Below are 14,374 nucleotides of genomic sequence, written 5' to 3' on the forward strand. Positions count from 1 at the left end.
GATGCCTTAAAGGGGAACGACAGGGTGACGGACGAAAACATTGCTCAGATTCAGGATTCTTTTCTGCGTACTGGAATGTAGTAGACAAATGTGGTTTGCTGCAATGAATGCGGCATAAATTGAAAATTTATTGGGTATTTTTTTTAACGAAAAATATTAATGTCTTCACTGTGTAATGGTGATTTTCCAGAGGCAGCTCTGAAAGGAGGCAGATCGACGGTTGTTGCTGTAACTCCGGTTGTGGTTAACTGCAACCTGAAATTGTGTGACCCTGATCCTTACAGATGTAATTTTAGTTCATCATACGGATTCGAAAAAAAAATTGGTGAATTATACATATTTTTAAAAAATTTGGACATTTTTGGACCCCTCTTTTTTGACCGAATAAAATACTAAATATCAATTTACAAAAAAATGGCTACGATGGAGTGAAGAAAATTAAGTTTGCTTCAAGGGAGTCGAAAAATTATTAAACCGGATGAAAATTGTAGCGTGGGCGTAGTTTTTAGAAAACCGCGTTTAAAGTTTGACAAGTATTTATCATATAAAAAACGGACAAATCTTGAAACTTAAGGGATATCATCAATTCCTGGTCCGTAATAACGATCGCTCCAGCTAGTGGATGGCCGCTTGAGAAAACCGCCTTTGAAGTTTGACAAGTATTTATCATACAAAAAAGGGGAAAAGCTTGAAACTTAAGGGATAGCATCGACTCCTCGTCAGTAATAACTATCGCCCTGGCTAGTGGATGGCCGCTTTCTCCTACTTTGACCTAATAAGCCCTCACTTACGTCCTCAAAGCCCTCTTCGTCACTGAGTGCATCGCCGCTGGCGTCTCTGTCTTTACAGAATCGGCGAATTCCTTTGCCAGTTTTGATTTGAAGGGCATTTACCACGTGCATTAATGCAGAAGGACCTACACTGAATAGACATACGGGCAAATTTGAAGCGACGTTGACAATTTCGCTTCGGCTTCATGTTATTTTTGGAGCGCATCTCCAAATAAGACTACTGAAAGTTTCGTTCACATTTCGAGTAAAACCGCACAAACAACGCTCCAACCAAAGAGGTTTACTCAAATCGGTATAAATAGGAAGTGTACGCGTGGAACCGGACCTCTTTCGCTGAGGCCTGCAGTGAATTCTGGGCTTCGAACGCTCACAGAATCGTAACTTTTTAAAGTTCGCGCATAATATTTTGGGGAATAATTCTTCAATCTATATACCTTCTGATACCGCAATAAAAAAAAGTCCAGTTTTTTCGACTGTCACCCTGTCGCTCACCTCAAGCCATTTTGAAGTTATAACTTTTAAAAGTAGCTGGTAGGTCTATAGTTTCCACCGTCGGTACCTAATGTATTGTATGTGTACAGACGGGGTGTTTAGACGAACCTCCTCGTCTCGTTTCGTTTCTCTTTTTCGTGTGGTGCTGCTGCCTGTTCCACACCCTTTATTAGTACGCACACTTGCGCAGCAACTGTGAAGTAACCTGCGGTCTTTGAGTATTTCCCCCCCCCCCCACCTCCCCCCACCCCCACCCCCCGCCCCCAACCTCACACTGAATTGCAACGTCCACTCTCCTGGGGAAAATCGCCCGCGGTGACGCTACAGACACCTTGTTGTTGGCCACGTGACTGCCGGCTCACCTCGCAGTCCCCGCGTATTCACCAACAGCAACAGCACGGCCCAGGGGGCCGCCTGCTGCTGAGAGAGATGGACGGCATCACACGCCGCCTCCTCGGTGACCCGTGATCACAGAGCATAGAAGTAAGTGCACGGTTTTTCCCCGTGGCGAAGGCCTGGAGGGCGTCCTCCCAGTGCCCCCCACCCCCCCTTGGGTACCTACCGCGCTTAGCGCCGCACCAGTCTCGCTGCTCTTTTATCTGTCTGCTTGTTTACTCACTTCATCTCGTCTCTTTATCAGGTTTACTTTAGATTAGCTACATGTCAAGTTAGTAATAACCTCGCTTTACAGTAGTCGACGGCAGAAGGCAAGACCAAGCTTTGTTTAGTGCAGACCGGACAGAAGGTGTTTGACAGTACTCCGCAGTACATGACCAACGCACGTGACACGGCATTGTACAGTCATCCTCCGTTACTAACTCTGCATATTCTGAGCTTCTGAAATGGTTAGTCATCATGTAAATATACGTTATCGAAGAGTTTGCTCAGATGAATAAGTGTCAATAAATAACGTAGCTCAATTCTGTCAAGAAGAAAAACGAAAATGTTAGCTTCCATTAAAAAAAATTAAAAATAGAATATTTCTGGTTGAGAGGGAGGACATCGCAGCATGGCGAACACACTTTCATAGAATGATGAGAAAAAAGAGGTGTTCGGGTAAATTTCAATTCCTGTCGGAAACCATCCAGTTCTTAATTCCGAAAACTTAGTAAATTTCTCCTTCCACATCGCCCTGAGTCTCTCGACATTGCCAGTCATGCCTACTGACTCTGGAACGCTGTACCCTGACGTTTCACGAACTGATTTTCCATTCGCAGTTTTACTTAGAGGAGCATGTGGCATTGCCTTCGCCATTTGCCAGTGTGCTTATGTGGATACAGAAACTTCTTACATGCATTTTGTGACCGTTTCTGTGATAGAAATTGCGATGGATAGCGGCTGCAGAGCTTCGATGGCCTTTCTAGCTCGAAAAAAGTAATATGCTGCAGTATTTTTCAGGACCTTAGATCTTTGTCTCCTTCGAGTAGGTGGGTAACTACTCACTTTACCTGTGTACTTAAGATATTGTGCAGAAGATTAACATCACTTCACTGTTTTTGGAGCTGCCTGCTAGATTAATGACATGTAGCTTGATCGTTAGACGCCACAGTTGCTGTACTAAGATTTGGCATTTAAAATATCTTAACGAGACGGAAACGTAGGTCCGTATTAAGAGGTGGATGGTATCTGCCGTATGCTGCCGTATGCTGCTCACTGTCTACCTTTATTCATACTTTTTTTTTTTTTTTTTTTTTTTTAGCACGGCGTGTCTGCTTTGTTGTAATCTAGGGTACTGAAAAACTTCATCACGATAGAGCAATTTTCCAATCATTTAGCTTTTATAAGGACAATCGCCACATGGAATTCGCAGTTCGTGCTGTACTGAATGTTATTTATATATACAGATACGAAATTTTATACATGTTTTTTTTTGCTCTTGTTTCACAACGTATAACACATTTTGACAGGTGACTTTCCATTATCATTGTTTTCTGAATTATGCGAAAATTTTTCTGGCGGTAAGCAGCCCACGAGATTACGTTTGTTGCACTGTCCAACAAGCCACCCGAACCTGTAACAGGCTTTTTAGAGGAAGTTATAGTGCTTACTGCGCACCCAACTACCACAGTAAGCTTCTTTGAACAGATATCAGGTTACTGGCCGAAGGGAATTCCATGACAACTGTTTGTCCTCAGCAGTCGCCCGCTCCTCTGCCATTTAGCACTCATTGAGATTTTTTTCTACCTTTGTAAAGATTTCTAGTGCTGACGCTATATCGATTTGGAAAAGATATCTGAATGGTGCGAAAAGTGGCAGTTGACCCTAAATAACGAAAAGTGTGAGGTCATCCACATGAGTGCTAAAAGGAACTCGTTAAACTTCGGTTACACGATAAATCAGTCTAATCTAAAAGCCGTAGCCGGCCGCGGTGGTCTAGCGGTTCTAGGCGCTCAGTCCGGAACCGCGCGGCCGCTACGGTCGCAGGTTCGAATCCTGCCTCGGGCGTGGATGTGTGTGATGTCCTTAGGTTAGTTAGGTTTGAGTAGTTCTAAGTTCTAGGGGACTGATGACCACAGATGTTAAGTCCCATAGTGCTCAGAGCCATTTAAAATTTTTTTTTAAAAGCCGTAAATTCAACTAAGTACCCAGGTATTATAATTATGAACAACTTAAATTGGAAGGAACACATAGAAAATGTTGTGGGGAAGGCTACAGAAAGACTGCGTTTTATTCGCAGGACACTGAAAATGTAACAGACCTACTAAGGAGACTGCCTACACTAAGCTTGTCCGTCCTCTTTTAGAATACTGCTGCTCGGTGTGGGGTTCTTACCACATAGGACTGACGGTGTACATCGAAAAAGTTCAAAGAAAGGCAACACGTTTTGTATTAACATGAAATATGGGAGAGTGTCAAAGAAATGATTCACGATTTGGGCTGGACATCAATAAAAGAAGGCTTTTTTCGTTGCGACAGAACCTTCTCACGAAATTCCAATCACCAACTTTCTCCTCGGAATGCGAAAATAGTCTTTTGACACCGACCTACATAGGGAGGAACGATCTCCACGGTAAAATAAGGGAAATCAGAGCTCGTACGGAAAGATATAGGTGTTCATTCTTTCCGCGCGCTGTACGAGATTGGAATAACAGAGAATTGTGAAGGTGGTTCGATGAACCATCTGCCAGGCACTTAAATATGATTTGCAGAGTATCCATGTAGATGAAGATGTAGATGAAGCCAAGATTCCCGTTGCCTGCCCACCTAACAGATGAAGCAGAGCTGATAATCCACCATTGACGGGATACCAGGGTTGCCGAACCCATGCCAAACATAGTCTGGCCAAGTTTACTGGGACTCTCGTCACAGAGCACGTCTGCATTTAGAAATGTCACGCACTCGTCATGTCGTCTTAGCTGTGGATCTACTTAAGACTGAGGGTCAATACGACAATAATTGTAGTAGGATGTATGTGTTACTACCCAGAGGTGATATCTGTCGTTAATTTAATTCGTAACTGTACTCTGTTTTCGTTTCAGAAGAGAGGTACGTCGGGTTTTACGGATTCCATCGACCGCTGCTGCTTATCCGTGACCCTGAACTCATTCGCCACGTCCTTATCAAGGATTTCGGGACGTTCCACGACAGGGGACTGTTCATCGACGATGAAGAACCTCTCAACAAACATCTATTTTTCCTGGCAGGAAAGAAGTGGCGCCAGCTGAGAATCAAATTGAGCCCTACGTTCACATCCGGCAAACTGAAGGGCATGTTTAAGGTGAGCTGTTGTGCGACCTGTGGATAGCCCTTTTCTGTTATAGATCAAGAATCCTTGATGAAAAAACTGTTTCTTGAAAGCTTGAGAATTTTTCCTTGTGTGGGGAATGCTGACAAAGCGCACAATCTGTTTGAACATTGTTGGAGCCTATAGGTTCAGAATCGATCATCGCTCCTTTAACCCTTTCAGATCTGAATTGTTTCTGAAGGAAGGAAAATTTTTCTTTGCGTGGTAATGCTCTTAGGCGATTTTTTAATGGTTTTAGAAGGAAAATTTTTACAAAAATATGTACCCATTTTCAAAACATACTTTGTAGACTTGGCTTCATTTTATGGACTAAAATAACTAATTGTGAAAGATTCTCTGTTGTAGTAAATAAAATGACCATTCAGTAGTAACCATGCAAAATAACAACAGTGGAATACATCGAACCAACCACATCTGTGTATTCCAGTGGTGACGAGCTGGTGCACATTGCTACTTTGACATCCTAATATTTTCATAGTAATGCCCAACAGCTGGCAGCGCTCGACCATAATGAGAGGGCTGAATATTCACAAATGTGTGCCTCAGGATTCCATTGGAGGAAAGTACTTCTTTTTCAGCGATGACACAGTAAACATTAATGTACACAATGGAAGCCAATGGGTCTGAAAGGATTAAGACATCGTTATTTAATAATACCGTTTAGTTATATTGGGTGTTCCCCTTACATATCCATATTTCACAATTGCGTTTGAGCCTAGATCCCCATTTTCTGTGATGCTATTAGATCACATGGAGCTGATCAGCCACCATTCAACGGATAAAACTATACAGTAACGTTTCAGTACACGTTGGAAGTCTATGTAGGATTACGACAGAAATTCACCCTCTGTCCCCTCACAGTTAGGTTGCCATATAGTGTGTAATTTTCCCATTCTATGCATGTACGAGACTCAAAAAGTCTTAACAGTCAATCGAAACGGATATGAGATGGGGACTGAACTGCAGTCCAGGATACCGGCTCAAAACACTACGCCATCTACTCGTCATAATAACGACGTGATAGCCTGCCAAAATATTATTTATATACTGTATGTTTAGGCTGAAGGGCAATTTAGTGTGCAGACAATTTAGTACAGAATATGGAGAGTCACTTCCTTTGCATGCAACTCTTTGCAACATTTGAACTGGTTTATATGCTTGTACTAGCTTTAGGTTCAGCACAAGAAAAGTAATGTACATGATGTTTTTATAGCATGTTGGAGAATGAGTATCCGAAGTAGGATTTCAGCTCTATTGTCACATCTACATCCATACTCCTCAAGCCGGCTTACATTGTGTGGTGGAGAGTACCATTTGTACCCCTGTCATTTTTCCCTTTCTCTTTTGCATTCGCAAATAGTGCGAGTCAAGAATCGCTCACTATAAACTCTCTTATGAGCTCCGATTTCTCTCCCTATGGTCATTTCATGAGACGTATGTGGGAGGAGGTATGACGGCCGTCTCTTCTTAATATGAACAGTGATGCTCTCAGTGATACAAAGTATATATTCTGGCGCAGTTTACTAGTGCAGGTTACTTACATTCAGGAGCAAACTCGATTGATTTATGACCCCTCACCCTCCCCTTAACCTATTGTTCTGTTAATTGATTTATGACCACTGGTTATCATCCATCATTCTGAGAAACCCCCTCCACCGCTTCCCCTCTCCCTCCACCTCCCCAACCCTCTCGCAAATCCCTCGACACTAGAAGCATACCTTTGATATCAAATACCTTAGTTGCACTAGGTACTGACCACTGTACTACATTTACAAGCAGTTTTAGAATACGTGGCGAAAAGTGATGTCATGAACACATGAGCAGAAGTGACACAAAATCGGTAAAATTACGAAAATTGTCGGAAAATACGTATGAATTGAGGGAAAATACGCCAAAATGCGGGGCTATGAGCACTATGGGACTTAACATTGGAGCTCATCAGTCCCCTAGAACATAGAAATACTTAAACCTAAGTAACCTAAGGACATTACACACTTCCATGCCCGAGGCAGGATTTGAATCTGCGACCATAACGGTGTGCGCAGTTCCAGAATGAAGCGCCTAGAACCTCTCGGCCACATTGCCCGGCTGTGGGGAAATTCAGGGACAGTGAGGGAGTACTTACATGTCTGCTTGATGCTGGAAAATTGTTGTACTTAGGAACAGGAATGTGGCAGCAGGAGGAATAAGAGAAAAAGTTTACATGGAAGCACTGGGAACCAGAGAAACAGTTATTTTCCGTAGACAGCGATACGATGGCTGGAATAGATTGTTTAACGTGGATGACCACGAAATGTTGAGTAATAAATTTATGTATGTCGGATCACAAGGCCAGGTGTGATCCCAAAGTTATTGGCAACCAGCATATAGATATTTATAACGTGACGTTAGCTAAAGAGCATTGTATTACCTGGTGGGGGACTGTTATATACATCTACTGAATGTATTAATGTTTGACCCCGTGCAGAGACTGTTTAGATGTTTTCAATTCTAAGAAACGATATTTATAATGTGTTTCTCTGTACTCTCCACCAATCAAAGCTATTCTGTGTCAGCTAACAAAAACCTCACAAACAGTTTCTGTATGGCTTGTTTTTTTAGCAAAACTATGCTCTATGTTTTTTGAGGTAACAGGGATATGTACAAGTTGACTACTGTCTTTGATGTTTTCAAGGAAAAGAGAATGATCTACCTCTAAACTGAGATGGATCTGCATTAAAGGATGATAGAAAGTAGATGGTGTGATCCGTTGAGAGGGATTGTAATGAGGTAGATTTAATGATAGGCTGACGATGAATTCTGGAGAGAGGTCATTTATCATGCATTTCTCTACTTTTTTCCATTGTTCTCTCAGGATGCATTAGTTGTGAGATATAACTTGCATTTGGCTCAAATATAATACCAGGTTCTATATGTGACTTAAAGAGCTATCTACCTGCCGTCATTCACAGCAAACCTTTCCATACCACAGTCAACTGAGGACTTCCAACACATGTGTGATGAATCATGTCCATCGATGGAAACCCTCTTTCAACATCCTCCTCTAGATGAACGAAGATGTACGTGAAGTACTCCATTTCTCTGCCACATCATGGATATAAATCGAGTCTTCAGTTTCATGACTGCAGTGATTCTAAGTTAGTGACAGGGGTTTGTGAGCTACTGCAATCTCTGTGTACACATTTGATTGTCAGATGTTGTTGGTGTTGAAGAGATTGTATTCTGTTTATGTTTTTAGAGTAGCATGGCATGTAATTTTACATGTTACACAATGCTCCTATGCATTTGTCTTTATGTTCTGTGATCATTTCTGTCTTCCCAGTAGCTTCTTGATATTGAATCCAAACGCTACAAAAATTCTACAGATTTGTTGGCACAAGTTATCTACACAAATGTTTCAAACTCCTTCCATCTGGAGTCCCATCATGCATAATTCATATGTTTCTTCTTCTTCTTAATAGTCTGTTATATCCCCACAATTCTCTCAAGTGTATCAGGCTCACATGTACTATATACCAAAAGTAGTGCTAAACTCCTTAACATGCAAGCATCTAGAGAGATTGTGTGTAATTGGATGAGTGATATGAGTATATACCGATTACCAGTGCCAGGTCTCCATAGGTGGCGAAGGGGGCAGGGGAGGGGGATGGGAGAAGGGTTATGGAGGACATCTTGGTCATTGTGTGTTTTCATACATTGGTTCACACAAACAGGACATAACCACTTGAAATGGAGAGGGAGAGGGGAAGGAAATGAAGCTGGTATCAAATTTCAAAGGAGTGCCACTACCTGATGCTTCATATGCAGAAGATTAGTGTGGTCCAGCAGCTTTGGTAGTCCCTGACCAGTGGCATGCGTGGTGCATTGAAAGTCAGTGACATGATCAGGAGTTTTTTTTCACCAGATTTGCTTAGTGCGATCTGTAACAATGTAATTATGTGTGGTGAGTCTCTCATGGCACTATCCCTTGTGCAGTTAGATTTAAAAAGCGCAATATATTTTTAAATGTTCCACACTGCCTTGTCACTCACAATTTGTTTAAATAGAATTCCATAGTGTAGTCAATTTCTCGACAAATTCTTTAAATAAATAAATTATATTTCATACATTTCAAATAAACAATATATAATCTATTGCCTTGTCTACCAGAAGCTGTTTAAGCAATATTCTATACGCTGTAAATGATTTCCCACAAAATTCTTTAAATAAATAAACTATATTCTGTACCTCACTATGTATCCAATAAATTATTTTAATAAATAATATTCAACACATCACCTTGTCTGCCAGAAATTGTTTAGACAATATTCCATGTATTGCAATTGATTTCCCACCAAATAGCCAATCAATCAGTATTTCCAGAAGGGAGCGGTACCTACAAAGGGAAACTGTCCCACACAAAAGGTTATTGATTTAATTCATTAGTCAGTCAGCTTAATAGAGCAGAATGAGACTCTTCGACTAACTCAGGCCTGAAAGTGTGCTTGTTTCAAAGAGGGTGAGGGGGTGAGAGATGGGGGATTTCCCATAGGGGAGGGTTAATTAATTTATCATTAGTCATTAATTTAATATCAAAGGTGTGCTTGTAATGTGAGGGGATTTCCCAGAGAGGTGGGAAAGGTGGAGGGGGAGGGGAGAGGCTTCTCAGAAGGATGGATTATCCACAGGTGGTCATAAATCTGTTAAAAGAACAGTAGATTAAGGAGCGGTGAGATGGTCATAAACCAATCAAGTTTGTCTCTGAATGTATGTACCTTGCAATAACAGAGTGCGCCAGAACTTACATTATCCTGCTACTCACATATGTCATGCACACTCCAACTGAACGAGCCCCTGGAGAAATGTGCTGCTCTTCTTTGGATCATCTCTCTCTCTCTCTTCTGATGATCCTACTTGGTAACAGCCCAGACCTATCAACAATACCTAAGAAATGGTCAAACAATAGTTTTGTAACCCCTACTTTCGTGGTTGAATTGCGTTTCATTAAGCTAGTGTCAGTAAATCACAGGCGTGGTGCCTGTTTATCCTAAAATCACTTTTCTATGGCCATTCCATTATAGGCCGAACCACAATGGGTCTCTTCACTTAGTTCTGCACAATACGCTACATTTATTTACATTCAGTTTCAATCTCCAGTCTCTGCACCAATCTTTGATCCTCTGCAGATCTTCCTGCATTTCGCTACAGTCTTACGGCATTACCATCTGCCTGCAGGCCACAGCATCGTTTGCAAATAGCCTCATGGAACATCCAACGTCATGCCCAAGACTAAATTCAGGGTGATTATGCTAAAAGGCCACAAAGTGTAGCGAACAATACGTGAGAAATTAGGAAGTAAAAACGATTACGTGGGTATAGTGGAAATCTTAAACGATCTTTGACTCTGTAGGTTTCAGTCATTGAAAGCACACCTAAGAACATACCAGACAAGTGGGAATTTCTTGTCTATACAGCTGTTTGAACTCCGCCACTAAAGAGGACAGTGGGGTGGAGCACCATCACGTAGTGGCAACATTGCCCTTCACACCACCAAAAGAACATCCTCCTGCAGGATCATACGCAGGAAGTGCAGAATTCTGTACACCTCGCCTGTGAAGCGTTGATGTAGGATCACAGGTCCAACAAGGCAGTCGCCAATAATCGCCATCCTTACAATGAGGCTGACCCAGTGCTGCTGCTTTTATTACCACGGTATCATGGGGATTCTGTGTAGCCACAGGTGTAGACTCGCTTCAAACTAACCAGTGGATACTGTGGTGTCACTTTCGATCTCGCTCTCTCCACATGCTCAGAGACCTCGCTCATTGGTTGAGTCTCCACAACACATTACAGGTGTAGGAAAACCATTGGCATTCGAAATAGCTTTCATTCGCCTTATTTCTACAAAATAGTATTATACCATTATTCCTACAAAACCCTGGCAAGCTCAGGTAACGATGATCACGCTCTCTTCCCTCGAAAGCAGTCAGCAAAGGCTCAATACTATTGAAATGTGGCCACTGTGGTGGCCAGGGAGATGTGAAATTCACCCCCCTGCTCACAAAACCAGTTCTGGCCAATACAAGCTGTGGGAATGGGGCAGTATCATCTCGCACAACATCATCATTGGGGAACAAGCATTGTACCTTGGGATGGATCTCATAAGCAAGCAGATTCTTTGCCTGTAATGCGACCTTGCAGAGGAACCATGGGGCCCATAGAGTAGGATGATATGGCTACTCAAATCATCGCTGAACACCCGCCATCATCATTGGGGAACAAGCATTGTACCTTGGGATGGATCTCATAAGCAAGCAGATTCTTTGCCTGTAATGCGACCTTGCAGAGGAACCATGGGGCCCATAGAGTAGGATGATATGGCTACTCAAATCATCGCTGAACACCCGCCATCATCATTGGGAAACAAGCATTGTACCTTGGGATGGATCTCATAAGCAAGCAGATTCTTTGCCTGTAATTCGACCTTGCAGAGGAACCATGGGGCCCATAGAGTAGGATGATATGGCTACTCAAATCATCACTGAACACGCATGGGACACAAACTTGACCAGAAGTTGGAGGAGGTTCGAGTCTTCCCTCAGGCATGGATGTGTGTATTGCCCTTAGTATAACTTAGGTTCAATTACTTTAATTAGTGTGTAAGCCTAGAGACTGATGACCCCAGTAGTTTGGGACCATAGTCCTCATCACAAATTCCAATTTCTTATGGCTCCATGATGGTACATTGTGTGCCACTGGGAATGGGGATTTTGGCTTGACCGCCCTCAGCAAGAGAGTCGTAAAAACCTCTATAAAACCCTCACTCTCAAGGTGTGCTGCGCTCTGCTGATGACATGCAACGCTGTTGAGGTGGAGTGGTTGTCAGTGGGCAACCACTGAGGAACTATCACATCTCAGTTGTATAAGGCTTATTCAGGCCAGTGGGACTTTATGTGAGAGGACCCTTACTATTCTAGTTGCTCATGTGACCGAGGTGGAACCCTTGAAATTTTATCCTCCACCACCCCAGCAGAACGGATGGGCCACTTGTAGCTATCAACACCCAGTCTCTACAGCGGTCTTATTAGGTGAGCCCCAAAGTTCTAGATTTCTTCAGGGTATGCAAGTCTTTTGTAGCAGAACCTATGCTTTGGCCCAGAATGTGTTTTTCATACTTAAACGAAGAGAAGGAAGCTTTGAGAAACTTCTCACTCAAACCAGCTTAGAGAGTGTGGCAGATACTTTAAAATCTGTCAAGTGGATCCATAATGGGACACTGTTGGTCGAAACCTCTAGTTTCCAACAACTGAAAAATAGGCAGAACGCGGAAAGCCATGGATAATATGCCACTGAAACCGAGCTATACACCACTCTGAACTACAGCAAACTATTGTGTCATGCAGGGATCTGATGAGCATTGCTAAAGAAACATTAAAAGCTGAGTAGGCCCAAGAAGGTATTGGTGACATTCAGAATATCATACAAAAGATAGATGGTGATCTCATCAAATCCACTCTTTCAGCCTCACTTTCAGTAGTATGAAGTTACCAATGTGTGTCAAGGCATGTTTTCTTCATGTAAATGTGCGGCCTTATCTATCCAAGCCAGTGCCCTGTTTCAAATGCCAGCGCTTTGGGCACACTACACTGGACCATATGGGAGAAGCTACTTGGTAGAACCACCCACGAAGTAGGAGTTTCTTCTCCTTTGAAATGGTTAATTGCTTTTGGGTTCACCCTGTCTGGAGTAGGGACTGCAGCATATATCTTGAGAAAAAGAAGGTACAAAAGTTTAAAACTATAAAGCGCATCGCATATGGTGAGGCCGAAAGATGCCTAAGGCCTGCTGCCCCCCATGCCCGCTACCTCTTTTGCTTCAGCTCTTAAGAAGCCTTTTCAGAAAACCAACGCTGCCATGCAAGGGGAGGTTGTTAGTGTCAGCACTAGTACTGCGTTTGTCGACTCACTTCTGTTGAAACTCCTGTCACAGGAATTTCCCATGTGGTTGTTGACAGGAAACGCATTTTAAAGCATCATGCCCTGTATTACAGGGCTATATTCTCCATGGCAACGATGACTTTACTTGGAAATTAGACAGGGGTCTATGTTTGTCAATAACATGCACCACTCCTTTCCCTCTCTTGGCTGCTGGCCTACAGGCAGTTACAGTTGAAATTTTGGTGTGTCAGAAGATCACTGTTTGTTTGCTGTATTTATCTTCACAAGATGCAACACATACTGAGTCTTTCACAGATCTTATACAAAAATTCCTCCGACCATTTTTCCTAGTGGGAGACTTCAATGCCCATAATTTACTGTAGGCCTTCACTTCTGCTTGTTCTCAGGTTTGGGTTTTGGAGAGCCTCATGACGTCTCACGAACTATGCATCTTCCACACAGGCACTCCCACTCATTTCCATGCTGCTACTGGGTCATCCTCAGCCATCAACCCCTCTTGCTATTCTCCAGTTGTAAGTAGGCTGTTTAGATTTTTATATGGGTAATGCCACGTAGCGCTCTCTGTATGAAAATCACTGGCTGTGCTATGTGCAGTATGTGGCTAGTTTGCATTGTTGCCTGCCATTGTTGTCATGAACTGCTATAGCTGGATGTGAACAGCAGATTGCGTTGGGCAGTTGGAGGTGAGCCGCCAGCAGTGGTGGACGTGGGGAGAGAGATGGCGGAGTTTTGATAATCTGTAAGACTGAATGTCAATTATGAATATTAAGGTAAATACATTGTTTGTTCTCTATTAATATCTTTCATTTGCTAACTATCCCTATCAGTAGTTAGTACCTTCAGTAGTTTGAATCTTTTATTGAGCTGGCAGTAGTGGCGCTCGCTGTTTTGCAGTAGCTTGAGTAGCGAAGATTTTTGTGAGGTAAGTGATTTGTAAAAGGTATAGGTTAAAGTTAGTCAGGGCCATTGATTTGTAGGGGTTATTGAAAGTCAGATTGCGTTGCGCTAAATAATATTGTGTGTCAGGTTAAGCACAGGCTTGTATAATTGTTCTAAGTGGACGTTTCACATGTAAAATTGTTCTAAGTGGACGTTTCACATGTAAAATTGTTCAAAGGGGACGTTTCATATGTCGACCCTTAGCCTAGGATACCTCACTGGAATCTTCTGATTTTTTTCTTGTAGTTTGTGTAATTAGTGTAGATTTTGTTTATTGCTAGTGCGTAATTGTAGAGAGAATCTCCTTGGTAGTTGCAGTCTTTCATTGTTGTACTGTAAAACAGTTGTGGCATGCATGTAGATTTGCACCAAGTATTTCGCAGCTGCAATTAACTAGATATTATTTTCAGTGCTATGTTAATGTGTTCTCTTATTTTTGCTATTCAAATTGTGCTTTTCTGTGTTATCGT

At 42.4% G+C, this 14,374-nt stretch overlaps 1 protein-coding gene across 1 annotated transcript in view; it reads left to right on the plus strand.

Moving 5' to 3' along the window:
• The window catches only part of LOC126191342 (cytochrome P450 6k1-like), a 66,580-nt gene that overhangs the window by 11,696 nt on the left and 40,510 nt on the right, over positions 1 to 14,374 (plus strand). The window contains exon 3 of the mRNA XM_049932177.1: positions 4,763 to 5,001. Within this exon, the coding sequence (XP_049788134.1) occupies positions 4,763 to 5,001 (239 nt within the window). The remainder of the gene's footprint in view (positions 1 to 4,762; positions 5,002 to 14,374) is intronic.

This window comes from Schistocerca cancellata, chromosome 6 (genome assembly GCF_023864275.1).
Source record: "Schistocerca cancellata isolate TAMUIC-IGC-003103 chromosome 6, iqSchCanc2.1, whole genome shotgun sequence".
Lineage (NCBI taxonomy): Eukaryota > Metazoa > Arthropoda > Insecta > Orthoptera > Acrididae > Schistocerca > Schistocerca cancellata.